The sequence below is a fragment of the Lampris incognitus genome, chromosome 4 (assembly GCF_029633865.1).
Source record: "Lampris incognitus isolate fLamInc1 chromosome 4, fLamInc1.hap2, whole genome shotgun sequence".
Lineage (NCBI taxonomy): Eukaryota > Metazoa > Chordata > Actinopteri > Lampriformes > Lampridae > Lampris > Lampris incognitus.
In genome coordinates this window covers 19833614-19860405 of record NC_079214.1, presented here as the reverse complement: position 1 = coordinate 19860405, position 26792 = coordinate 19833614, and the positions used below count along the sequence as shown (strand labels likewise).

The 26792-nt window shown below is 43.7% G+C and overlaps 2 protein-coding genes across 2 annotated transcripts in view; one reads left to right on the top strand and one right to left on the bottom strand.

Moving 5' to 3' along the window:
• The window catches only part of frmd5b (FERM domain containing 5b), a 140378-nt gene extending 135144 nt beyond the window's left edge, over window positions 1-5234 (top strand). The window contains exons 12-14 of the mRNA XM_056278876.1: window positions 398-466; window positions 732-838; window positions 4642-5234. Of these exons, the coding sequence (XP_056134851.1) occupies window positions 398-466; window positions 732-838; window positions 4642-5234 (769 nt within the window). The remainder of the gene's footprint in view (window positions 1-397; window positions 467-731; window positions 839-4641) is intronic.
• A 4203-nt stretch (window positions 5235-9437) lies between these two features.
• On the bottom strand, window positions 9438-21573 carry wdr76 (WD repeat domain 76). Its single transcript, XM_056279292.1, has 12 exons — window positions 21475-21573; window positions 20865-20914; window positions 18955-19072; window positions 18563-18664; window positions 18328-18368; window positions 17948-18101; window positions 17038-17196; window positions 16450-16565; window positions 13011-13109; window positions 12707-12859; window positions 12484-12537; window positions 9438-10394 (listed from the first exon to the last, which is right to left on the bottom strand). Exons 1-12 carry the CDS (start codon window positions 21571-21573, stop codon window positions 10139-10141), a joined length of 1401 nt encoding a protein of 466 aa, XP_056135267.1. The 3' UTR covers window positions 9438-10138.
• Window positions 21574-26792: the final 5219 nt, after the last annotated feature.

The following is a 26792-nucleotide window of genomic DNA, read 5'->3' as shown; positions in this document are numbered from 1 at the left end:
AGCGCTGCAGTGCTGGCCAGCTTTCTCATGATAAAGTGAAGGGCAGCAGCGGGGCGGCCGGCCGCTGTGCGCATCAGTTGCGGATTGTGCCTCTGACACACCCGAAAGAGTGCATTTGGGTCCTGAGCAGACATTACCGCTGTGACCGTGAAACCTGTGTAACAGTATTATGTATCGATAACCTTTTTGATGCTGTGTATAATTTTATTTGCTTGATCTGCTATCATCTTGCCCACACTATGACTTGAGATCCTTTTTTACAAAATTCCTCGTGCATTCTCCGTAGTTAGAGAATAAAAATGATCGCGCATGTTTTACCTTTCCTCACTGTTGATTTTGTTATGTTTGCTTTTTTTGTTTTGTTTTTTGTTGTTTTGTTTTGTTTTATTTCATTAAGTGGGCGAGTTGCAAAAGAAGTAATGGAACAAAGTGCCAAAATTAAACGAGACCCCCCTGAGATTCACAGGTTAGGCTTTTTGTAAAATCATGTTTGCAGTCAACTGCATTTTTTTTTGTTTTTTTTTTTGTTACGGTTTCAGTTGATACTGTTGTTAATCATTTATACATGCCTGTACGTGAGTGTATGTATTTGCTGTGATTTCATTTTTGCATATTTATATTTGTGTGTGTGCTTGTGATTTTGCGTTTGTGCATGGTCATATGAACACATATCTGTGTTAGTACACACGTGCGTATGGATGTGTATTGATGCGTGTGTTATGTGTGAGCAGGGCTGGCCTGGTGCCCAGTCGGAGCTGTCCATCCATCACCCACGGCCCTCGTTTAACCAGCGTGCCCAGGACCCGCCGGAGAGCAGTGCACATCTCCATCATGGAGGGTAAATCTAACACATGCAACTACACTCACACACACACACACACACACACATATTGGAACGTGCATGGATAAGTAGACACGTTAGCCCTTGGCCAACGGGTCGGACTGGTTAACGTTGTTGCCCGTGGTGCAGGAGATTCGGGTTCATGTCCCGGCTGTGGTGGTTCCCGGACTGCCCCCCCCCCCAATTCACTGCATTTGGACATGCTTCCCGAAGGAGGGGGGGTGGTAGTGTAACATGCAAGGATAAGTAGACACGTTAGCCCTTGGCTAATGGGTCGGACCCTTTAGTCGAGCGGTTAGCGATGTCGCCCACGGTGCGGGAGATACAGGTTCACGTCCCAGCTGTGATGGTTCCTGCGGTCGCCCCCCCCCCCCAATTCGCTACATTATATACACACATGGACAAACACACACGTTCATACAAGCATACAAACATGAGGAGTGGTGGGTGGTGGCCCAGTGAGTATGTGACCAGGAGGTTACTGCTCTAAATAGCAAGCGAACAACTCCTGTACTCATGTGTGCAATCCTCAGTCTTTTCTAGAACATAGTTGAATGGCCAAGTGATTAATAAGAGCCCGACGTTGCTCTTCTTCTGGGTCTTTCCATCATCCTCATTCATAGATGTGCAAATGGCCGCAAAAGCACATCTACAAGGACACACGCAGACATGGATTAACTCGTCTTCTACGTAGAAGTAACCTAAATACCTCCCCAGGCAAGTGGTGCCACCACACCTGTGTACACCAGTCAGACCGTCTCGATTCATAATCCATCTCTCTCGCTCTCTTTTATCACGTCACTTCTGTTTCTTTCTCTCCGTGTCTCCCTCACATGCGCTCACTCACACACACATGCATGGCGGCATTGCACACGGGCCTGAACGGCGTCCTCGAGTCTCATTATGACTGGAGAAATTCACCTTGTCAGTCTCTAAAAGGCATTATCTTTCCCTACAGCTCAATACATAATCTAATTTTAATTAGAGCTGTCTCCTCTTTCAATGCTATCTTTGGGAGTGAGAGTTCATTTTTAAATGACCGGCCAGGTTCATCTTTAGTGAATTGACATAGTGTAGAAAGAGATAAAAATGAATGAAGAATGCCTTATATACAGTATTCATTCGTCCCATAGAGAAAGAGGGTTTCTTAAACTGGCTCCCCGGTCATTGATTGCCAGGTTTTGGTATTGCACCCCACTGTTGCAATACTGACACAAACCCACTGTGAGTTGCTCTGCCTGTGCTGGTCTTTCCACTGGTAATACTATCCCAGGCTGAAAATAGACCCCGTTGTCTGGGCCGTAGCATGTATGTCATGACCTGCATTGGGGGGGGCTTTCAGCACAAGTGGACAACATTCCAGGACCTTATTCTTCCCTCTCTGTTACTCCGTCTCTCCTTTCATCGCTCTGTCAGCCAGCCTGTAGCTTAGCGGGTGCTGTGCAGCAAGCCACAATCTGGGACAGCGTAGCAGACCGGGGGCGGATAGAAGATAGGAGTTCGGTAGGGAAAATGAGCGAGCGGGTTTAAGACGAGACACAGGGGAAGCAGAAGGCGGTGAAGTCAGACCCGACGCACATCGTTGTGGTTGCCCTCCTCACGCCAATAGCATGGTTAAGTGTCTGATATGTATCAAAACCAAGGTGAACGTTCAACTGCGTATGATCAACCACTGCTACCGCGATGTGAAGGTGCGCGTGCTATCCCTGGGGCCAAGGCTTCTGGGCAAGGCTTTGGGGGTCTTGCCTCTCTTCCCTTCTCTCCCCGGGGCTTCATCTGGCTTGGGGTCAGGGTCGGGGGAAAGCTCCAGGGCCACTTCCAGGCTTGGCGTCCCATCCCAAGTCCACAGTGCTAAGTATGGCCACAGCCGACCAGCCAGCTCTGCAGGTAATGAACCAGGATTTTTTTTCTGTGCTTTCAGGTAGGCAGTATCAGCTGCAGTGGTCAGTAAATTTGAACGGAGCTGATCTGGAAGTCTTTAGGCTGAACAGGGTGGTCTGAGCGACGACGCTCATTAAGCATTAGTGGCTTAGCGTTGACGTTTGTATGGCTAACACCAGATAACTTAGCCATGGATTTCTCTTTCACGTGACTTTCTCATGCTATTTCTCAGGGCGGCACGGTGGCGCAGTGGTTAGAGCTGTCGCCTCACAGCAAGAAGGTCCTAGGTTCGAACCCCGGGGTTGTCCAACCTTGGGAGGTCATCCCAGGTCCTTTCTGTGTGGAGTTTGCATGTTCTCCCTGTGTCTGCATGGGTTTTCTCTGGGTGCTCCGGTTTCCCCCACCATCAAAAAGACATGTATGTTAGGGTTAATACTCCTGTCTGTGCCGGTCTGCATGGCAAGACGAACTGGAGTTGGTCCCCGGGCGCTGCACGGCAGCTGCCCGCTGCTCCTAGCTACACAGCTAGGATGGGTTAAATGCAGAGGAAGAATTTCCCCGCGCGGATCAGTAAAGTAATAAAATAAAAATAAAAGCTGCTACTCTGTGGGGAGTTTGTATTGATTATTATATTGATTATTAACAGTCTCAACTTAGTTTTGATGCCTCTCCATGGCCAACATAATCAAATGAGACCATCAGCGAGAAGATTATAGATATTGCTCTACAATGGTTTTGAATGCTTGACTCCGAGTTGGATTCCTCGCAAAATCTGACAAAATTGTATACAGCACACAGACGGGACACGTAGCCACAACTGGAAATACGTTACACCTGGTTTTCCAAAACACCACGTCATCGCTGACTCGACTCTTTGAAACAAAGACACGAGTCACCAGAAGGGTAATTTAGATCTTCACGACAATGAAGTTGTTCTGTGAAAGACTTAACACCTTTTCTCCACAGTGTCATGCAAAGTCAAAAAAAATCCAAAACTCTTTTAAATAGGGAAAAATTGGGGGGGGGGAATCCTACCCTTAGTTGACATGTAAAATTCATTGCAATGGTTGTCAAATTTGCCTTGGCTTTACTGTGCGACGGTCCAGCTTCCAGAGAACAGCTTTGAAAGCCATTAGTAAGATATGAGTGCTTAGTAATTGGTGGGTTCTTATGGGGAACACGTCTTATGTTGCACATTTACTTTGGAGAGGCTGGGGGGGTTGCAAGACGACACCAAAAGCCACTGGGAAGCATTTCTTTAGATGGGATCTGGATGTCAAGATGGAAGTCTAGAGTAAATATTATGACAGGCTAGTTATTGAAAACGTGACAGTGTTTCAAAAACTTCGTTTGCCTTCTGGCCACTTGAGGCTAACACATTTTGGCACAAACTTAACCAGAGCATCATGTTCAACTCTGACATAAGACAATATTAGCTTTAATAGCAGTCAAAGGGACAAAAACGAAATGAAATAAACGTAGCACTTAAGACGGTGGCTGACTCTTGGATCTTGCTGCTGCGTAGTATTTGTCTGGGATGCCAAATTTGTCAACTGCGTGCATGTATGTGTGTTGTAGTGTTTCAATATTTTCTTACAACATGCATGTAACATTTTCACCTGTCGGGCCAAGATGATGCAGCCTCTTGGGCCTTATTTCATCGCGGCTTTTGTTAGTATCCCTCAAAATAAGCATATTATCTGACCTGTGTAGATTTGTTTTTATCTAAAATGACAAGCTGTGGTAAAAAGAAATGTCTCCTCTGGAGTTTGACCTTAGGCCCAAGATTGTCCGGATTTCCCTGATTTCCATAATTGTAGAGCCACAATTAAAAACACAGCAAAACAGTAAAGGTGAAGCAGATTAGTAAGTAGTACTAGATCGTAAACCAGATAAAGTAGGTCTTTCTTTGTTCACAGGTCTGGAGTCCCTTCGAGACAGTGCCCACTCCACGCCTGTGCGCTCCGTCTCCCATGGAGACTCCTTCATGCCGCGCTCTCGCGGCCAGATGGTGGACGGCAGCGAGGCAGGCACATCAGCGATCATCTCTGACGAAGCCTACAGCCCCTCAGACAGCGTGCTGCCCACACCCGTGGCCGAACACGGCATGGAGATGGCAGTGGCGCGCCACCTCAATGGAGCTCCCCGCAGTATAGAGGAGGAGAAGGAGTTGGAGGCAGGGACAGCACCGGAAAGGCAGGCGGCAGAGTTCGGCCCTGGCAGAAAGGCATTACGGATGGGCAAAGGCCAGTCCTCTCCTCCTAGTGATGTGGAGGAGCTGAACAAGTTCATCCTGAGTGTGTTACGCCTGTTCCTGGTCACCATAGGACTGCTGTTTGTCTTGCTGCTGCTCCTCATCATACTGACTGAGTCGGATCTGGAAATAGCCTTCCTGAGGGACATCCGCAAAACACCCGAGTTTCAGCAGTTCCACTTTGAGTACTTCTGCCCTCTGCGGCGCTGGTTTGCCTGCAAGTTGCGCTGGATGGGGGGTCTACTCATCAGCAACTGAGTGTGAGGGAGAGATGAAGGTTGTAAGTGAGACAACGCTGGCCTCCTCGGAGGGAAAAAGGACACAAGTGATACAGTTAGATACAGCGGCTGATCATGGCGGCAGAGGGGAAAGAAGAATTCATTGTCAGCCCAATCTGAGCATTAACCCAACTTCTCCCAGGAACCACTTCCTGTCACAAGCCACGTACCCTGCTCCCTAAGAGCCTCGTTTTCCCGGTATTTTTGACCATCATTGCAAGAAAACTCAAATAACGCTTTAACATTTCCCTTTGGAAAGTCAGGTCATTCCAAGGTACTTTATTTTTTACACAGTCATGACAGGGTTTAATCAAAAGGGAAATGGCAGTGATTTAAGAGGGGAGGGGGAGAGGTCGTTCAACCAGAGACAGCAGTTGCCTTTATTTTTCTCAAGTTTATAAGTTTCAATATGAATTTAAGACTGGGACAGGATGGAGGACGCGGTGATGTGCATTGTTTGGCGGTGAACGACTGGTGAAGAAAAGCTTTGATGGAAGAAATAATACAGGTCTGCCCAGACTACACTATTCACTTCAAAGTAAATAGGGAATATTCTTAGAATTAAATATTTTATTATGGCTGCTGCGGTGAGACTAGTAACAGTACCTGGCGAGGCGAGGAAAGTGTAAGATGGAATAATAAATGAGACTTGCTGATTGTAGATGATACCTGAGTCTAATATTATGTAGGAGTAATTATTGTGGTTTGTCTCATTTATCCTCGGCGTGGCATTGAGATTTTAAATCAAGAACATCACAAAAAAGGGCGTGAAAGTCACAGTACAGTTTGCCATAGCTGAGAGATATAAACCTGGATGTTCCAGATGTGAAAAAGCAATGCATTCACCCGGCAACCCGTGTAATTTACCACAAACCTCAAGAATTACTTGCAACTGTTATTAGACCCATGTCTGACGTGAATTTTTTTTTTTGTGACAAGGCCCGAAAGATTATTTTTCTAATGACTGTGAAATGGTTTAAAGGCAGGCATTATACGTCCGTCTCCAATTTTCTCATACTCTTCTGTCAAGACGCTCATTAAAACTGTATGTTGTATAGCTGTAAAGTCCAACGACTAGAAATTAAGCCTTTGTAAAGATGTATGTGATGGAGGTGTTTAAATTTGCTGATTTCACAAAACAGCAGCCAAATAATATTAAATAACTACAATCAACATAAGGTGCAATTATCCGTTTTCAGTAATTACCTTTACAATATTACCAAGTTAGCAGTAGAGGTGAGTTAGTGATAGTAATAGAGGAGTGGCGTCCACACTCTTCCCTGTAAAAGGAGCTTAATTTGATGTGCAATAATGTTAATGTGAAAAAAGAAAAAAAAAGAGAAAAAAAAGCCAAGATAGTTTTTCGTACCGGGGAATTTTATGTTTTACCTCCGTAAGATTAAAAATATTAGTGATGTTTTTTTGCTTTAAAATTCATGACTAGTGTAAGTCCTTTAACACTGTTAAGCCCTGGTGTGTGCGCAATACATAATCTAGTTTACTTGTAAACGTCGATAACATTGAAATCCTGATGAACTTTTCGTACAAATTATCATCTCCTCGGTATGTTGAGATGTCCTCTTTAACAACTTTTAATGAAGTTAAAGCTTTATTTTTACCATTAGGCTCAGCGCCATGGATCAGATTAGCACGTGCTTACAAGAGATAGCCACGAGTAGAGATAAATTACATACACGTACTACCGCGACAAGTGGCGTTTTCTCGTTTCCTTGCATCACTATGTCTACCAAAGAAACGTCTTGTCTCTCGCATCAGAGATCTGCTTGGGTCAACAGATGGTATCTTCCATAGAGTGCAATCTCTCTCTAGCCTTACACTATGTAATTTCACTGGTCATTTACGAGTCTTTACAGCATGGGGGAAAGAAAAAAATAATACGAAATTGTCTTTAAATAAGGTCAGTGTGTGGCAGTTACGTCATTTGCCTCTACAAGCATGGTAGTTCAGGTGATGGGAGTGACGTGGAGGTGGGTACACTGACCTCAACATCCGCTTGTATGCTGATGGCCGTAAGGCTACTCAGTGGGCGTTTTACATTAGATGCAGATTAATGGATACACTCTGAATGCCAAAAGACATCTGCGGGTGGGTAGCGGGATGTGGGTATGTGTTCTGGTCGCTGCACTAGCGCCTCCTCTGGTCAGTCTGGGCACCTGTTCAGGGGGGAGGGGGAACAGGGGGGAATAGCGTGATCATCCCACGCGCTACGTCCGCCTGGTGAAACTCCTCACTGTCAGGTGAAGAGAAGTGGCTGGTGACTCAACATGTCGGAGGAGGCATGTGGTAGTCTGCAGCCCTCCCCAGATCGGCAGGTGGGCTGGAGCAGCGACTGGGACGACTCGGAAGAGTGGGATAATTTGCCAGACACAATTTGGGAGAAAAAGGCGGGGGGGGGGGGGGAGACAATGGTTGGACAGTTGAGATACAGTGATTGGTCAAATGCTTAGGAAGGTGTGAGCCAATTGGCCGCTTGTCCATGTGGCGCTAAGGAACGTTACATTCACACTCGCAGCTCTCACCCTGTGTAAATTACGTTTAATTACACATGTGAAGTTTTTATTCGGCAGTGGTTGGTTTTCAAAGTCGGTGTAGTAGCACAATAACGCACCCCAAAAAAATGGATTGGCAAAGAATATGGGCATTTTCTTTCAGAGCTGTATTTAAGTATGTATAATCTTCTTTTTTTTTGGTTGCTAAGCTCGGAAGGGACACAGTTAAGTTTGACCTAATGACTGTTTTAAGATTTAATCCCCTCATTTTATGGTTGCTTTTGGGAGTTAATAAACTAACTGATTTATTTGCTTTAATAGGTATTCAGAGGGTGCTAGGTGATTTCTCAGTTGATGTGTGAGATGATAAGTAACTGTGGTTGAAACTGTGGAAGTGGCCAGTCAAGGCAGAAAACTGACACTTTTCATACCTCTTAAGATTTATGTACCTTGATTTCTAATTTTCCATTATTGTGCATAAAAGGAACAATACAGCATAATTTGAGCAATAATTGTCACAATAGCCGATATTGAAATGAATATGAGCTACCCGAGAATGAAAAGTAATTTTGGATCTTTATTAATTGTGCTTAACTTGCGAAGTGTTTCGGTTGCTTCCAATTCTAGGAAGAGTAACAGATTCCTAAGGGGCACATGATCTTGTAGACACAGGTGTGATGGGAAGTTATGGGCTGCGTTGCGGACTACCCGCGTTCGTGTGGTAGTGTGACGAAGCTGATAAGATTTTGAAACCGTCTCGTGTCGCAACCCGTTAGTTAAAAATCCCGTCAGTTGTTGCCAACACAGCGATCAGACCTAGGAGTGCTTTCCCTCGTGTCTATATGAGCCAACACAGAAGAAACGCGCCCGTGGATGAGCTGAAACATCACAGCCCTGTTTTCACCGGACTCCGTGCGTTTGCAATGCTATGGCTTTGGGACAATTTGTATTTTTAAACAAATCTTAACAAATAAGTAGCATATTAAACTACCTGACAACCTGGATTTTACTTGCTCTGAAACTGCTGAATGCGAGTCCACCGTATGACGTACTGTATATTTTGAACCTCATTTCTTAAATCTGTTTCATAACCGATGTGATGGTTCAGTGAAAACAGAGGCCAGGGTTTCACTGACCGGAAACGCTTACTAACACTTCCCTTTGTAACAGACAGAGGAACATGGCAGTGTTCCCGCTGTGAGCTCCTTTACTGTGTCATGGCCATGGATGTCTCTGTAAGCATGTGTTCTGCATTTTTGTTACCTCTGTATAAGACTGCTTATTTCCAATCACAGGTTTAAGACTGGTGTAATAAATAAATTTATCAATAAATGATATATTCTTAAAATCCCGGTGTCTAAACTGGCTTTTGAGATTTAGGTTGAATTTAAACATGTTGGGCATCGGGTGACTTTTTTTTTCTTGAAACGGTGCCTTTCATTTACCCCTACTTAGATTTGTAATCAATTCAATCAGGAGCGATCAACCAAAAATAATTTGAAATCATATTAATTCACCCCGGATTGTCTCAGACTTGTAAACACACGTCACATTTCAATTACAATACTGCCATCTGACGTTGTCCCAGCGACATTACACTTCCCTTCCCCATTGACGATGATGAGCCTTTACCCCTGATTAACATTCACAATTAAGTGGTGAAAAATATTTTTATTCAACTTAAGATACAAAAAGAAAATTTAAAATAATACTTTAGTTCTTTATATAACTAATGAAAAATATCTAAACTTCTTATACTTTACTCTGTAACGTTAAACACAAAATTTCTTATATTTATACTTTACTCTGTAAACACAATTTTTTTTTAAAGTCACCTTTTATAATCCCAATAGTTGTATCTGAAATCTGTTTCGCTGTAGTTGTGGCTATCATCTCTACCGATCACCTCCAGATAGGGACCTAAGATACAAAACATTTAAAGCATTGTATAAAATCTCTTCGAAATTGAAGAGATGAGCAATCAGTCTCTACTGCATAGGACACTTGATTGCTCATCTCTTCAATTTCAAAGATATGAGCGAAAAGATAAGCGATTGCTCGAAACTGAACCTGCTGTCTCAAAAAATAAGCGATTGCCCGAAACTGAACCCGTTGTCTCAAAAGAAATAAGCGATTGCCCGAAACTGAACCCGTTGTCTCAAAGAAATAAGCGATTGCCCGAAACTGAACCCGTTGCCTCAAAGAAATAAGCGACTGCTCGAAACTGAACCTGTTGTCTAAAAGAAATAAGCAATGTCTCTACTGCATAGGAACTGTGTCTACAGTAGGGACTCCCCCAAAACAAAACTGTTCATTGCTGATTATTTTCTCTGAATTGTCAGCTGGATGCATTCTCCATGCATGGTTCAGACTTTCATTCAGCAAAGACATGTAGACGTCCTGAATTGTTTCCTCCAAGCAAGGCATTCCTTGTGGGGTGGAAGGCTGTGACAGACAGCACTGTACTAAGATGGTCCTGATTTCCAAAGGAATGCTGGAGCTGACCGCTCTCATGAAATACATCCACTCGCCGAGGCCTCGCCATGCTTCCCACCACGAAGCAATCCTCTCTTTTAGGATCCCACACAGCTGACAGTTTACTCAGCCAGCGGCCTGTGTGCATGTCATGTCTGAAAACAGAATATCAAAATATCAAATGAATGACAAATGGGAATACATCACTTCTGAAAACAGGGTGTTTTGCAAGAGTTCCTATATATCCTAACGGGGGGGGGGGAAATCACCCACTTCTAATAGTGACATTTCAATACTATTATTGCAAACGCCAATTCCAATGAAGTTGGGACGTTGTGTAAAACGTGAATAAAAACAGAATACAATGATTTGCAAATCCTTTTCGACGTATATTCAATTGAATACACTACAAAGACAAGATATTTAATGTTCAAACTGATAAACTTTATTGTTTTTTGCAAATATTCACTCATTTTGAATTTGATGCCTGCAACACGTTCCAAAAAAGCTGGGACAGGGGCAACGAAAGACTGGGAAAGTTGAGGAATACTCAAAAACCACCTGTTTGGAACATTCCACAGGTGAACAGGTTAATTGGAAACAGGTGACTGTCATGATTGGGTATAAAAGGAGCATCCCCAAAAGGCTCAGTCGTTCACAAGCAAGGATGGGGCGAGGTTCACCACTCTGTGAACAACTGCGTGAGCGAATAGTCCAACAGTTTAAGAACGTTTCTCGACGTACAATTGTAAGGAATTTAGGGATTTCATCTACAGTCCATAATATCATCAAAAGATTCAGAGACTCCGGAGAAATCTCTGCACATAAGCGCCAAGGCCGAAAACCAACACTGAATGCCTGTGACCTTCGATCCCTCAGGTGGCACTGCATTAAAAACCGACATCATTCTGTAAAGGATATTACCACGTGGGCTCAGGAAGAATTCGGAAAACCATCGTCAGTTAACACAGTTTGTCGCTACATCTACAAGTGCAAGTTAAAACTCTACCATGCAAAGCGAAAGCCATATATCAACAACACCCAGAAACGCCGCCGGCTTCTCTAGGCCCCGAGCTCATCTGAGTTTGCACTGATGCAAAGTGGAAAAGTGTGCTGTGGTCTGACGAGTCCACATTTCAAACTGTTTTTGGAAATCATGGACGTCGTGTCCTCTGGGCTAAAGAGGATAAGAACCATCCAGATTGCTATAAGCACAAAGTTCAAAAGCCAGCATCTGTGATGGTATGGGGTTGTGTTAGTGCCCATGGCATGGGTAACTTGCACATCTGTGATGGCACCATTAATGCTGAAAGGTATATACAGGTTTTGGAGCAACATATGCTGCCATCCAAGCGACGTCTTTTTCAGGGACGTCCCTGCTTATTTCAGCAAGACAAAGCCAAGCCACATTCTGCACGTGTTACAACAGCGTGGCTTCGTAGTAAAAGAGTGCGGGTACTAGACTGGCCTGCCTACAGTCCAGACCAGTCTCCCATTGAAAATGTGTGGCGCATTATGAAGCGCAAAATACGTCAACGGAGACCCCGGACTGTTGAGCAACTGAAGTCCTACATCAAACAAGAATGGGAAAGAATTCCACCTACAAAGCTTCAACAATTAGTGTCCTCAGTTTCCAAACGCTTATTGAGTGTTGTTAAAAGGAAAGGTGATGTAACACAGTGATGAACATGACCCTGTCCCAGCTTTTTTGGAACGTGTTGCAGGCATCAAATTCAAAATGAGTGAATATTGGCAAAAAAACAATAAAGTTTATCAGTTTGAACATTAAATATCTTGTCTTTATAGTGTATTCAATTGAATATAGGTCAAAAGGGATTTGCAAATCATTGTATTCTGCTTTTATTTACGTTTTACACAACGTCCCAACTTCATTGGAATTGGGGTTTGTATAAAAGAACATCAACTACTTTGGCTCTCTGTGAGACGACTTTAATCATTTAATGGCTTGACTGGGCTTTCCATTTCAGATTTTGCATGACCTAGTATTGTCACTGTGATATATCAGTTTATAGGTAAAACTGGTATAAAACCAAAAACAAATTCTGAGGGCTGAGAAACATTTTTTTTTTACATGACAACCTCTACTTGTGTTTTATGAAAATGAATTGCACATAACTGAACACTCATTGTACCATGCATAGCCAAGGACAGCTGCGCTTTCTGTGCGCCTCAGGTTACGAAAAAAGAATGAATGTTCGTGCTGTGGCGACCAGTTCAATGTACCTGATGGAGGTGAGCAATGGCACTTTGGTGGTCAGTGCAGAACTGTCATATATCCTAAAAAAATAAAAATAAAACACACACATGCATATTTAATTAGAGCTACAATAACCAAACATAGCCGAGTATGTTAAGTGATGGGTAATACATGGCGCTGCAATACTGCACCTGTCTTGTGGCGCTACCTTCTCCTCAGGAAGAGTTTAGAGTGCTGCATCAGTCTTACCTAATCGTGTTATCCATACAGCTGGTGAGAACTCTGTTTCCTGTGCTGGGGGAGAAGTAAGCGCTGGATATGCTCAAAGAGTGACCCAGCAACTGGGAGACTGCCTGGCTTTTGGTCTTCTTCAGACAGCGGCTATCGTAAATGCCCACTACCCTGTGGAGAGTTATTAGACATTGTTTGGCCGCTACTGAATCACTTGGGACACCTGAAAAGGCTTTAGCTGAACACTTGACACCATCTAGAGGTCAAGTTCATCACTAGTCTGGAAAAAATATAATTGGATCAAAGACGCTGTGAGTCATACCTGTTCTCTGCCACTGCAAAGTACTGCCTGTGTAGAGGGTGGACGTTGACACAGCGAATGGTTTTGGTGTCCATGGTGTGGAGGGACTCATAGGAGTTTCTGAATAGAAATAAAAAAATGTGCCACTCTTGTATGGACTTGGTGAAGCACTCATCACTAATGTCAGAAAACTACAAATAAACCTAAAAACAAATCCAGATACAGCAGACCTGTCAGTGGTATAAATTTTACATGCATGTTAATAACCTTTAATACCATTAATAACAACCCCGCAGTGAGAGGGGGTCTTTGCCCTTCCTTACTTTGCATTGAGAATCCACTCCAATGTTGCTTAATAACTCAAAAAGTTTGTAAACAGCTCTGCAGGGCATAACATTATAATTGATCAAAGGTAATGTTTGTAATTTTTAAAAATGTTCCCCCCTTCCAATTGTACTTTGCCAATTACCCCACTCTTCCAAACCATCCTGGTTGCTGCTCCACCCCTTCTGCTGATCCGGGGAGAGTTGCAGACTACCACATGCTTCCTCCAATACATGTGGCATCGCCAGCCGCTTCTTTTCACCTGACAGCGAGGAGTTTTGCCAGGGGGACGTAGCACATGGGAGGATCAAGCTATTCCCCCCAGTTCTCACTCCCCCCCCCAAACGGCCGCCCCGACTGACCAGAGGAGATGCTAGTGCAGCGACCAGGACACATATCCACATCCGGCTTCCCACCCAGACATGGCAAATTGTGTCTGTAGGGACGCCCGACCAAGCCGGAGGCAACACAGGGATTCGAACCAGCGATCCCCATGTTGGTAGGCAACGGGCAATAGACTGCCACGCCACCCAGATACCCGGTAACATTGTAATTTTGATAGTGGTAAGCAACATAATGCAGCAGGACACTAACACCAACTCTTCGACACCAGTGGATTTCAGTTCATTAACTGCACTGCTGCTGTCATTTACTTGTTTAAACTACTCCGCAAAGGTAGAGTCCGGACGATAATATGCGCTTTACTTTATAATAACAAAACACCAGTATTGATGATGATGAATTAATACAACAAGTAATGACAAAGGTTTATCGGGCTTCTGCTATTAGAGCCCCCACACTATGGAACTCTGCCTACTGAACTCAGAAACACTACATCTCCTGCTTCTTTCAGATCTCTTCTAAAATCCTCTCTCTTTATGAAAGCTTTTGGAAACGTTTGATTTGTTTTTATTTATACTGTTTTTATTACTATTTATTTGATCTTGTTCATTTTATGGTCTTGTCCCTAGGTGTGAATGTGTGTGTCGGCCCTGTGATGGACTGTCAGCCGGTCCGTCCAGGGTGTCTCCCCGCCTGCCGCCCAATGACTGCTGGGATAGGCTCCAGCTTCCCGCGAGCCTGAGTAGGATAAGCGGTTTGGATAATGGATGGATGGATATTATTATGCTCCGATACTGTAGCTACAGTGCATCCCAAAAAGTATTCACACCCCTTCACTTTCCCCACATTTTGTTATGTTACAGCTTTATTCCAAAATGGATTAAATTCCTTTTTTTTCTCATCAATCTACATACAATACCCCATAACGACAAAGCGAAAAAGGTTTTGTAGAAATTTTTGAAAATTCATTAAAAATTAAAAACTGAAATATTGCATGTACATAAGTATTCACACCCTTTACTCAGTACTTGGTTGAGGCACCCTTGGCAGTGATTACAGCCTCAAGTCTTCTTGGGTATGAAGCTACAAGCTTGGCACACCTATGTTTGGGGTATTTCTCCCATTCTTCTCTGCAGATCCTCTCGAGCTCTGTAAGGTTAGATGGTGAGCGTCGCTGCACAGCTATTTTCAGGTCTTTCCAGAGATGTTCAATGGGGTTCAAGTCTGGGCTATGGCTGGGCCACTTAAGGACATTCACAGACTTGTCCTGAAGCCACTCCTTCGTTGTCTAGGCTGTGTGCTTAGGGTCGTTGTTGTGTTGAAAGGTAAACCTTCGCCCCAGTCTGAGGTCCTGAGCGCTCTGGAGCAGGTTTTCATCAAGGATCTCTCTGTACTTTGCTCCATTCATCTTTCCCTTGATCCTGACTAGTCTCCCAGTTCCTACCGCTGAAAAACATCCCCACAGCATGATGCTGCCACCACCATGCTTCACTGTAGGGATGGTATTAGCAAGGTGATGAGAGGTGCCTGGTTTCCTCCAGACGTGACCTTTGGCATTCAGGCCAAAGAGTTCAATCTTGGTTTCATCAGACCAGAGAATCTTGTTTCTCATGGTCTGAGAGTCCTTTAGGTGCTTTCTGGCAAACTCCAAGCAGGCTGTCATGTGCCTTTTACTGAGCAGAGGCTTCCGTCTGGCCACTCTACCATAAAGGCCTGATTGGTGGAATCCTGCAGAGATGGTTGTCCTTCTGGAAGGTTCTCCCATCTCCACAGAGGAACGCTGGAGCTCTGTCAGAGTGACCATCGGGTTCTTGGTCACCTCCCTGACCAAGGTCCTTCTCCCCCGATTGCTCAGTTTGGCTGGGCGGCCAACTCTAGGAAGAGTCCTGGTGGATCCAAACTTCTTCCATTTACGAATGATGGAGACCACTGTGCTCTTCGGGACCTTCAAAGCTGTAGACATTTTTTTGTACACTTCCCCAGATCTGTGCCTCGATACAATCCTGTCTCGGAGGTCCACAGACAATTCCTTTGACTTCATGGCTTGGTTTCTGCTCTGACATGCACTGTCAACAGTGGGACCTTATATAGACAGGTGTGTGCCTTTCCAAATCATGTCCAATCAATTGAATTTACTACAGGTGGACTCCAATCAAGATGTAGAAACATCTCAAGGATGATCAGTGGAAACAGGATGAACCTGAGCTCAATTTTGAGTGTCATAGCAAAAGGTGTGAATACTTATGTACATGCAATATTTCAGTTTTTTATTTTTAATAAATTTGCAAACATTTCTACAAAACCTTTTCACTTTGTCATTATGGGGTATTGTGTGTAGATTGATGAGAAAAAAAAAGGAATTTAATCCATTTTGGAATAAGGCTGTAACATAACAAAATGTGGGGAAAGTGAAGGGGTGTGAATACTTTCCGGATGCACTGTACATGGAAATTTAACATCCTAATGAGGTCTTAATGGTATGCTTATCACAGACTTGCCAAATTCATGAGTTCTAGACACGCTCAAGCAATGCAGAGGAACCCATCTCTACCATCTTTCCGGGCCTGCACTAATTCATATGCATATAAGGTAGATTTAGCTCTCCTTCTGAATAACGATTGAAAATACAAAGTACGAAGAAAGACGGGAACAAAAAAGTAACACTATCTCACATTGAGAAAAGCTAGAACAAAAACACAACAAGAGTAAAAACAGTTTTTACAATTACAACAATGATAACTAATGAAAATGATAAAGTGCTAATAGCTTGGGAATAGAGTAGTAGTTTTGTTACCCTGGGGTCCGTCTGTCAACAATGGCAACCTGTCCGCACCAGTCTCCAATTACCAGTGTTGCACAGTCAGGTGTCAGGAAGTCAAAGCTTTTCAGGTCATTCTCAGAGACATAAACCTATCAGAAGGGAGAAGCATTAAGTCCAACAGGAAAAGATTTACCAGAGGCAATTTCACATCTTCGTATTCAATTCCATGTTATACCTTAGACATTGTGTATGAAATAAAAGGCTTAAAAAAGCTCAAAAACATGACACAGCAAATGTGTAATATACCGTTATGACAGCTTCTACGCTGTACTGCCAGCAAATATTTAAGGCTTTCCAAATGAAAAAGCACAGACATTAGGACAGAAAGCTTTTGTGCCACCAGGAATCAGGCTTTCCTTTTGCGAACTTACGTTTTGTTGCTGAGCAACTAAAAATAATCAGTCAATGACATTTCAAAGAAGTGATAAGGAAGTTTCTCCTGTCATCACAGTTTAAATATTGTCACTGGCCAATCTTTTTACTGCAAGGTTTACATTTGTTGCCAGATAACCTCAGCTGTAGCATTTGGTAATCCTGCGAGAAGGAAAAAGCTCATCTTACATCATCAAAGCAAGCCTTCTCTATATCCATGCATCGCAGAGATCCATCGTAGCTGAGGCTCAGCAGATGAGCAGGGTTAGTCCTGGAGAACGCCATGCAGCCCACTGGACGGGAGTGTGGCTCGAAGAGAAGCACACCATCATCACCCCAACCACCACCCTGAGGGAGCACAGCCACATCAATACCAACCTGCTTTGGATCTCTGATAACAGATTTTCTCTCTGGCCAACTTTAATCAATGGTGGCATGTTGCATCTAGGATTTTATGCTGGTTGAATTAAAATTTCCTTCCAGAAATCAATGCTGTCACCCTATCATTTTAACTTAATCTAATTAAAACTTCATTTGTGTTGCGTTTTTTTTTTACCCCCCCCCCCTCCCCTTTTTCTCCCCAATTGTATCCAGCCAATTACCCCAATCTTCCAAGCCGTCCCGGTTGCTGCTCCACCCCCTCTGCTGATCCGATACATGTGGAGTTGCCAGCCGCTTCTTTTCACCTGACATTCAAGAGTTTCGCCAGGGGGACATAGAGTGTGGGAGGATCACGCTATTCCCCCCAGTTCCCCCTCCTCCCCAAACAGGCACCCTGACCGACCAGAGGAGACGCTAGTGCAGCGACCAGGACACATACCCACATCCGGCTTCCCACCCGCAGACACGGCCAATTGTGACTGTAGGGCCGCCCAACCAAACTGGAGGTAAAACGGGGAGTCGAACCACCGATCACCGTGTTGGTAGGCAATGGAATTTTTTACCTGGTAGCTGGAGTTGTACCCATTTTTTTAACTTAAGGGCATAAGCATCCAAATTTGTTTGATTACTGAAGCTAAATAAAAAAACTCCTTATATCCAACATTGTTTTAAGCATGTATTTAACAGCATATAATGAGGCCAAAGCAACAAAACTCACAATGTTCCAGAGCCCCACGTGCCCCCACTTGTCTCCTGTAGCCATAAGCAGACTGCTGGTGCATGGATGGAAGGCAGCGGAAAAAATGCGATGCTTCACCACCTTTGCCACTCTACCCTCAGTTATCCTCATGTTCTTCAGGGCAGAGCGGTACCTGCACGTCAACAGTCAACATGTTATTCATAGTCCCTTATCCGGTTTTTTCACCTCACCTTTTCTCAATTGTAGCTCTGGAGTCCCCTCAAAATGCTACAGATTTTCCATAAAAGGACCCGTAGACCTTCGTACAGTAGACGACTCCTTATTGTTATGCAGTTTGTAAAGAGGCCTGGCACTGGATTGAATGAAAGTATGGAAAACTGGCACTTAGAAAAACTCACTCCTTAAGATTGAGTTCCACCTTTTCTTCTTTCACAGAGACCTGAAAAATGAATGAACCTTTCATATTTTGGTGAAGGATTCTAATTTTGGAATCAGACAGTGATAAGGAAATGCACATGAAGCTTAAGTTTTTATCAAACTGTAACCCTGAAAAATCACCAAAAAAAAAAAAACACAACAAAAAAAATACATCACATTTTTTTAAAAACATAATGGGATATTTATGACTCCTACCTCAGAACAGAGGTTAAGAAGCTCTGGGGGTAGCTTACTGCCCTCCTCCATGTTGGCTGGTTCCATTGGCAGAGGGCCTGAAGGCTTTTTACATGGCTGTGACTTAAAGGATGTGTAGGTGAATGAGTGAGAGAGAAGAGGGAGAAAAGACATGGCAAACTTATAAGCAGCAGCTGCATAGCATCTATAAAGTGATATCAGTATGTTCAGAATACTCTGGCATTTTCATCCAACAACCCTGAACGCAGCCTGTATCGTTTAGTAATGGGTTAAATAATGCAGAAATAGATCAAAGCTGCGCCTGTGTGTTGAACCTTTTTTTTTTTTTTTTTTACTTTGAGTCAGCAGTGGAAAAGTGGTATTGATGTAGTAAATATAAGTGAGTCTCTTACATAGTCATAGGTCAATACTCCTCGGGGTTCAGGTGGAAGGGAAGAGGTCTCAGGTATTTTATGTTGTAGACGGAGGGACCTACGAGAAGGCAGCACTTCACTCACTGCAGCCTTTGACCTGATGCAAAAAAATTGTGGCGTTACAATGTAACAGAAGACACTTGCCTTGATCAAAAATGTATGTGATCTACTGATCCAACATTTCCTGTGTATTCTTGTATTCCATACTCAAGAAAGTGCCATGGCAAAAAAAATTAAACATCTGAGGGACGGAACATAGCTGACTAAACAATAATATTGAGTTTCATTGGAGTGATGCATAAACAATATTTGCTCATATCATTTGAAATTTAGCATGGATAGCTTTCATCACTGAAATTTAATTCTTCTGTCCTAGGAGTATAGCTACTTGCTAGGTGATGGCCTTCTACATACCCTTATACATGTGTGTACAGTAAATGTAACTACTAATACTACTTTCAGCTGCTCCCGTTAGGGGTCACCACAGCGGATCATACGTTTCAATTTCTTCCTGTCTTCTGCATCTTCCTCTGCCACACCATCCACCTGCATGTCTTCCCTCACCACATCCATAAACCTCCTCTTTGGCCTTCCTCTTTTCCTCTTCCCTGGCAGCTCCATATTCTGCATCCTTCTCCCAATATACCCAGCATCTCTCCTCCACACATGTCCAAGCCATCTCAAACTTGCCTCTCTTGCTTTGTCTCCAAACCGTCCAACTTGAGCGGTCCCTCTAATATAATAATTCCTAATCCTGTCCTTCTTCGTCACTCCCAATGAAAATCTTAGCATCTTCAACTCTGCCACCTCCAGCTCCACCTCCTGTCTTTTCATCAGTGCCACTGTCTCCAAACCATATAACATAGCTGGTCTCACAACCATCTTGTAAACTTTCCCTTTAACTCTTGCTGGTACCCTTCTGTCACAAATCACTCCTGACACTCTTCTCCACCCACTCCACCCTGCCTGCACTCCCTTCTTCACCTCTCTTCTGTACACCCCATTACTTTGGACAGTTGACCCAAAGTATTTAAACTCATATGCCTTCGTCACCTCTACTCCTTGCATCCTCACTATTCCGCTGTCCTCCCACTCATTCACACATAGGTATTGTCTGTGAATGTTCTCATAGGCATTCTGTCTTGCTCCTACTGACTTTCATTCCTCTTCTCTCCAGTGCACAGCTCCACCTGTCCAGGCTCTCCTCAACCTGCACCCTACTCTCACTGCAGATCACAATGTCATCCGCAAACATCATCGTCCATGGAGACTCCTGCCTGATCTCATCTGTCAACCTGTCCATCACCATTGCAAACAAGAAAGAGCTCAGAGCCGATCCTTGATGTAATCTCACCTCCACTTTGAACCCATCTGTCATTCCAACCACACACCTCACCATTGTCACACTTCTGTCATACATATCCTGCACCACTCTTACATACTTCTCTGCAACTCCCGACTTCCTCATACGATACCACACCTCCTCCTCGGCACCCTGTCGTATGCTTTCTCTAAATCTACAAGGACACAATGTAACTCCTCATGGCCTTCTCTATACTTCTCAATCAACATTCTCAAAGCAAACATCGCATCTGTGGTGCTCTTTCGTGGCATTTCTTTCGTGTGCTTCCATGTGTACAGTAAATGTAAAAAAGCTGAATTCAAGTGCATGTAGAAGAAATATAAGGCAAGTTCTTCTTGGGAAATTTTAAGGAATATTTCAACTTTACATAAGTTATTAACCTGCTCTGATACACTTCATTGCTGTGGTAGAAATACCTCCATCACAAATGGCTTATGCCCCTTCAACTGATTTTATACAGTAATCACAGAAGCATCAAATTAAAGATATTTCCATTAGTTCCCAGTATAATATCACTTCAATTTACCTCGGAAGTCCCCTCTGAGATGGCTTTGACTGTTTCAGATCTTCAGCTGCCTTTAGACAGAAAAACAACATTAGCAGTGATTGTAACCATTTGTACAAAGTAAGTCTAACACCCGTTGGGTGTTGTCAAGCTTTATTTATATAGCACATTTCATACAGAGGGCAACACAACGTGCTTTACATAAAATGACAATACAATTGCAATTCAATTATAAAAGTGCAAATACAGAAAATAAATATGCATATCAACAGGTGTTAGTGCAGAATATACAAATGTCAAAATATACAAAACTAATACACACACACACACACACAAGTAATCCCTCTGAACTTTGTCTTTCATGGCCATATGAGTACCAGCTCAATAGGGTTCATTGTATCAGCCCTAATTTGGAGCTGTTTTTTTTAGGGGGGGGGGGGGGTCGCAGACATACCTGTTGATATCTGCATCTTTGTACCGAGAACTGAGGAAAACTAGCATATTTACCCTAACATTAACTCGCTTAAATCTAAACTCATCACTCACCCAATGCTGACAAGTAACCAAAAGTCTGATCTCCGACACTGACTTTTTGCAAGCAAAACCGTCCCAACCCTATCGGCCAACCTACCTGGAATATTTTCATAGAGGAGAGGAAAGCTTGGTTCTGCCTGATGTTTTCCAGGCGCTCAAGTTCATAAGCAGACAGCCCTCCAGAACCATCCTGCATTTAACAGAGCATCATTGAAGAGAACATCAGTGTCACATAAAAATTTCTGAAATTCTACTTGCAGGAGTTAAGAAACATGGGCCAACCTTTTAAGACAGCTATTGTTTTTTATGCATATTAGATGCATTCTATGGCCCAGTCATAAAATATTTGTACACTGAGGGTAATCAGTTAGCTACAGAAATAAATATTTGAAGTAAATAATTTTACTCAATGCAGACATACTATGAATGAAACAAAATAAGCTGAAATGCCTTGCTGGATTTATATCACAATTGTTCAGATGATCCCAGCCACTGGAGATGCACAAGTCTATGCATTCTTAGTGTCAGTCCCAAGCCTGGATAAATGGGGATGGCTGCATCAGGAAGGGCATTTGGCAAAACCTTTGCCAAATCAAATACGCAGATCATAAATCAGATTTCCACACCGGATCGGTCGAGGCCCGGGTTACCAGCAACCGCCACCGGTACTGTTGGCCAGCAGGGTGCCTGTGGAAACTATGCTACTGTTGGGCAAAGCAGAAGAAGAGGGAAAAGGCATGTCCAGAAGCAGTGGGAGGGAGAGAAGGAAGGGTAGGAGTGTGGGGATGAGAATTGGAATTTTGAATGTTGGCACTATGACTGGTAAAGGGAGAGCGCTTCCTCGTCACCTCTGTTCCCTTCACCAACATGCCCATTGAAGTAGGCCCAGTTACCACTCTCTCCTCTTGTGTCAAGGAGAGAAATGAGGAAGAACAGATGGTGGTGGATTTTCCAAAAAGGATGGAAATGGCTGTGGTGAATACATCTTTCAAGAAGAGGGAAGAACACAGAGTGACATATAAGAGTGGAGGAAAGTGCACACAGTCGGACTATATCTTATATAAGGCGCAATCTAAAAGGGATTGGAGACTGCAAGGTAGTGACAGGGGAGAATGTAGCTAGGCAGCATCAGATGTTGGTCTGTAGAATGACTTTGGAGACCAAGAAGAGGAAGAGTGAAGGCAGAGCCAAGGATCAAATGGTGGAAGCTGAAGAAGGAAGACTGTTGTGTGGCGTTCAGGGAGGAGTTAAAACAGGCACTCAGTGGTAGTGAAGAGTTGCCGGATGGCTGGGGAACCGCTGCAGAAATAGTGAGGGAGCCAGCTAGGAAGGTACTTGGTGTGTCATCAGGACAGAGGAAGGAAGTCAAGGAGACTTGGTGGTGGAATGAGGAAATACAGCCAAATATACAGAGGAAAAGGTTGGCAAAGAACAAGTGGGATAGTCAGAGAGATGAAGAAAGTAGACAGGAGTACAACGAGATGCAGCATAAAGCGAAGACGGAGGTGGCAAAGGCGTATGGTGAGTTGTATGAGAGGTTAAGACTAAGGAAGTAGAAAAGGACTTGTACCGATTGGACAGACAGATGGACCGAGCTGGGAAGGATGTGCAGTAGGTTAAGGCAATCAAGGATAGAGATTGAAATGTGCTGACAAATAAGGAGTGTGTGAAGAAGGTGGAAGGAGTACTTTGAGGGGATGATGAATGAAGAAAATGAGAGCGAGAGAAGGTTGGATGATGCGGGGATAGTGAATCAAGAAGTGCGGTGGATTAGCAAGGAGGAAGTGAGGGCAGCTATGAAGAAGATGAGTGGAAAGGCAGTTAGTCCTGATGACATACCTGTGGAGGCATGGAGAGGTTTAGGAGAGATGGCAGTGGAGTTTTTAACTAGATTGTTTAACACAATCTTGGAAAGTGAGAGGATGCCTGAGGAGTGGAGAAGAAGCATACTGGTACCAATTTTCAAGAATAAGGGCGATGTGCAGAATGGCAGCAAATACAAAGGTATAAAGTTGATCAGCCACATCATGAAGATATGGGAAAGAGTAATAGAAGCTAGGGTAAGAGAAGAGGTGACGATTAGCGAGCAGCAGTATGGTTTCATGCCACGAAAGAGCACTACAGATGTGATGTTTGCTTTGAGAATGTTGATTGAGAAGTATAGAGAAGAAGTTACACTGTGTATTTGTGGATTTATTTCATTTTAAGATATATTTTATTTGAACAATTAGTTCGTGCATGTACAGTGGTGCTTGAAAGTTTGTGAACCCTTTAGAATTCTATATTTCTGCATAAATATGACCTAAAACATCATCAGGTTGTCACACAAGTCCTAAAAGTAGATAAAGAGAACCCAATTAAACAAATAAGACAAAAATATTATCATTTATTCATTGAGGAAAATGATCCAATATTAGATATCTGTGAGTGGCAAAAGTATGTGAACCTTTGCTTTCAGTATCTGGTGTGACCCCCCCCCCCCCCCTTGTGCAGCAATAACTGCAAATAAACGTTTCTGGTAACTGTTGATCAGTCCTGCACCTGGTTGCTATGTTTTTATAGAGTCCCGCTGCCCAAAGGTTAGTGCCCAGAAACCCCCAGAACACAGCTAAACATGAAAAATAAAAAAATACAGCTAGGAAGGTACTTATGTCATCAGGACAGAGAAAGGAAGACAAGGAGACTTGGTGGTAGAATGAAGAAGTACAACAAAGTACACAGAGGAAGAGGTTGGAAAAGAAGAAGTGGGATAGTCTGAGAGATGAAGAAAGACAGGAGTACAAGGAGATGCAGCGTAAAGTGAAGAGAGAGGTGCCAAAGGAAAAGGGGAGAGCAGAACAGAGGTGATGACGAGAGTGCAGCCAGGGTGGAGCGGCGTGTCAGGGGTGATTTGCGACAGAATGGTACCAGCAAGAGCAAGAGAAAGCTTACAAGATGGTAGTGAGACCAGCTATGATGTACGGTTTGCAGACAGTGGCACTGACGAAAAAACAAGAGGCGGAGCTGGCGGTGGCAGAGTTGAAGATGCTAAGATTTTCATTGGGAGTGACGAATAAGGACAGGATTAGGAATGAGTACATTACAGGGACAGCTCAGGTTGGACAGTTTGGAGGAGAGATGCTGGGTATATTGGGAGAAGGATGCTGAATATGGAGCTGCCACAGAAGAGGAAAAGATGTCTGTGAATGTTCTCATTCATCCAGGTCATGGTTATCCAAAGGAGTTGAATCAAGTGCAACTGGACTTGGTATATATCCGTGAAGACGTTTCACCTCTCATCGAAGGGAAAGAGGAAGGCCAAAGAGGAGGTTTATGGATGTGGTGAGAGAGGACATGCAGGTGGCTAGTGTGACACAGGAAGATGCAGAGGACAGGAAGAAATGGAAATGGATGATCCACTGTGGCGACTCCTAACGGGAGCAGCCGAAAGTAGTAGTAGTAGTAGTAGTAGTAGTAGTAGTAGTCCTTTCCTGAATGAAGTGAGTGAGTTTGAAGAACCCATGGAAAACGGGTGTGCTGCATCATTTTGGGGCCAGGTGAGAGAAAAGTCTAGACAAAGAGCTCAGCTCTTTTGAGAACAAAGAAGGCAAGCTTGAGCATACATATTAAGCAGGAGTGTACATGGGTTTACAGGCGAGTTGGAACAGTGTCTTTAACTGCCCAGAAAGCCAGCAACAAGGTTTTGAACTTTACAGGGGCAGCAACCAGGAGCCAGTGTCACAATATCTAGGGGATATTCATGCACCCTGGCAGGTTACAGACCAAGAAAATAGCAGCCTTTTTTTTTTAAACAGCAGTTTGGGAGACCGGTCAGAAATGCATTTTAGCAGTTTAAGAGGTATGTGACTGGGGCCTGCCTGGACCAGCAACTGAGCAGCATGTTCTGATAAGTACAGTCAGATCATTCTTTACTTTGAAATTATTGTGACGAATTGGGCAAGGTTTTAAAACTTACTGATGCCAAGTCCGCGTCAACATAGTTCTGCTCTTGCTTGACGTTGCTTGAATTCTGGCTCTTCTCTTCATCACTTGTTTTCTCACGCACGTGTGTTGCCTGGGGGGGGGGGGTGAAAAACAGGTAACTAGACAATGTCTTTATGCATGCTCAATAATCCAGGTAATAAAAACAAAGTATACGATGTCGTTCGTTTCGGTCATTGTGCAACTGTATTGTTTATACAGAGTCAGTTTAGACTGAAGAGGTCACTTAGATGAGTGATGAAACGTTTCTCTCAGTAAACATTGTGTCCAGATGAACTGATTCAACTGTCTTTGAGTAACTACTAGACAATCTTCAAAACGACAAAGTTTAAGGGGAATATCCAAGGCGCCTCGTCAATAGCCTACCTTTCTCTTGGCAGCTGGTTCGGGACTTCTTCCTCCAGTTAAGTACTTGACGCGTTTTGGTGCCAGTATTCCCTCACTCCTTGGGCCAACTTTGGTCTTTTGGCTCGACTGACGAGCCGACCGTCGGGCCGCACGCTCCGTGTGGGGTTTCTCGGACACCGGCGGGGTCATCTCCTATGAGACATTAAGTCATGACGCAACTTAACATTACCCGTGTCAGGCTAAAGTAAAGACAGGATTCATTTGTGTACAGATACACGAGTTATTACATTTAGGGATTTAGTTACCCAGACATGTCCGGGCTTTTTGTTTGCTAACGGAACTTGCGACGCTTAGGTCTGCCATTTGCGTATTAGCTGATACTCGTCTTTCTGAAGTTAACTCGCTATGCTGATCAACACTGAATGGCACGTAAACCAATAGCAAAGCCCGGCAGACGGGCCACGCACATACCGAGAGAACCGCAGTTGCGTCCAGTGTTAACTGTCATTTCCGCTAGCTACCGAAAACGGTGTGACAGGCAAAAGCCTGCGCTTGGCTTGAAGTACCGCTACAAATGAAATGAAAACTTTGTGGAGTTAAAACGAAATTACAGCTAGACTGACCAATAATATTCAGCCAATTTTAGTACACGCTTGCGTGACAACCTCACCTCTGACAGTTGTATCTTCGGCGTGCCGTCACATGTAATCTCTTGTGCATCCACGGTTGTGTTTTCTGGCTCTTGGGAAGCAAGTTAGTCGGTGGTAACACGTTTAGGCAAACACTTTCCCTACCGCCGGGAATGCGGACCCCGGGGATGCCGCAGGAGAAAAATAAACCTTCCCGCCGCGAGGAAATGTTTTGTAACTTGCTCTTCCCAGTCCGTTGCGTAATAGAATTCTGAAAGCTGATTGGTTGACTGACACTGCGTCACATCTTCCAATCACGTGACACCCAAAGTCGCTTTTGTTTTTTTGTATTAATATTACAATTTGAGTTTTACAACTGCTTGCTGCAGCCCCAAATTTAAGACTTGGTGTAGCTCTTAATTGGCTGATGTTTTGATTTAACGGGTGTAAGATGTCT

Coding starts and splice junctions, on each gene's coding strand:
- wdr76 (XM_056279292.1), bottom strand. CDS start 21,573: ATGCAGGATGGTTCTGGAGGGCTGTCTGCTTATGAACTTGAGCGCCTG. Junction 18,665..18,954: donor GAGTATTGACCTATGACTAT/GTAAGAGACTCA, acceptor ACATCCTTTAAG/TCACAGCCATGTAAAAAGCC. Junction 12,860..13,010: donor TTTGCAGTGGCAGAGAACAG/GTATGACTCACA, acceptor AACTCTCCACAG/GGTAGTGGGCATTTACGATA.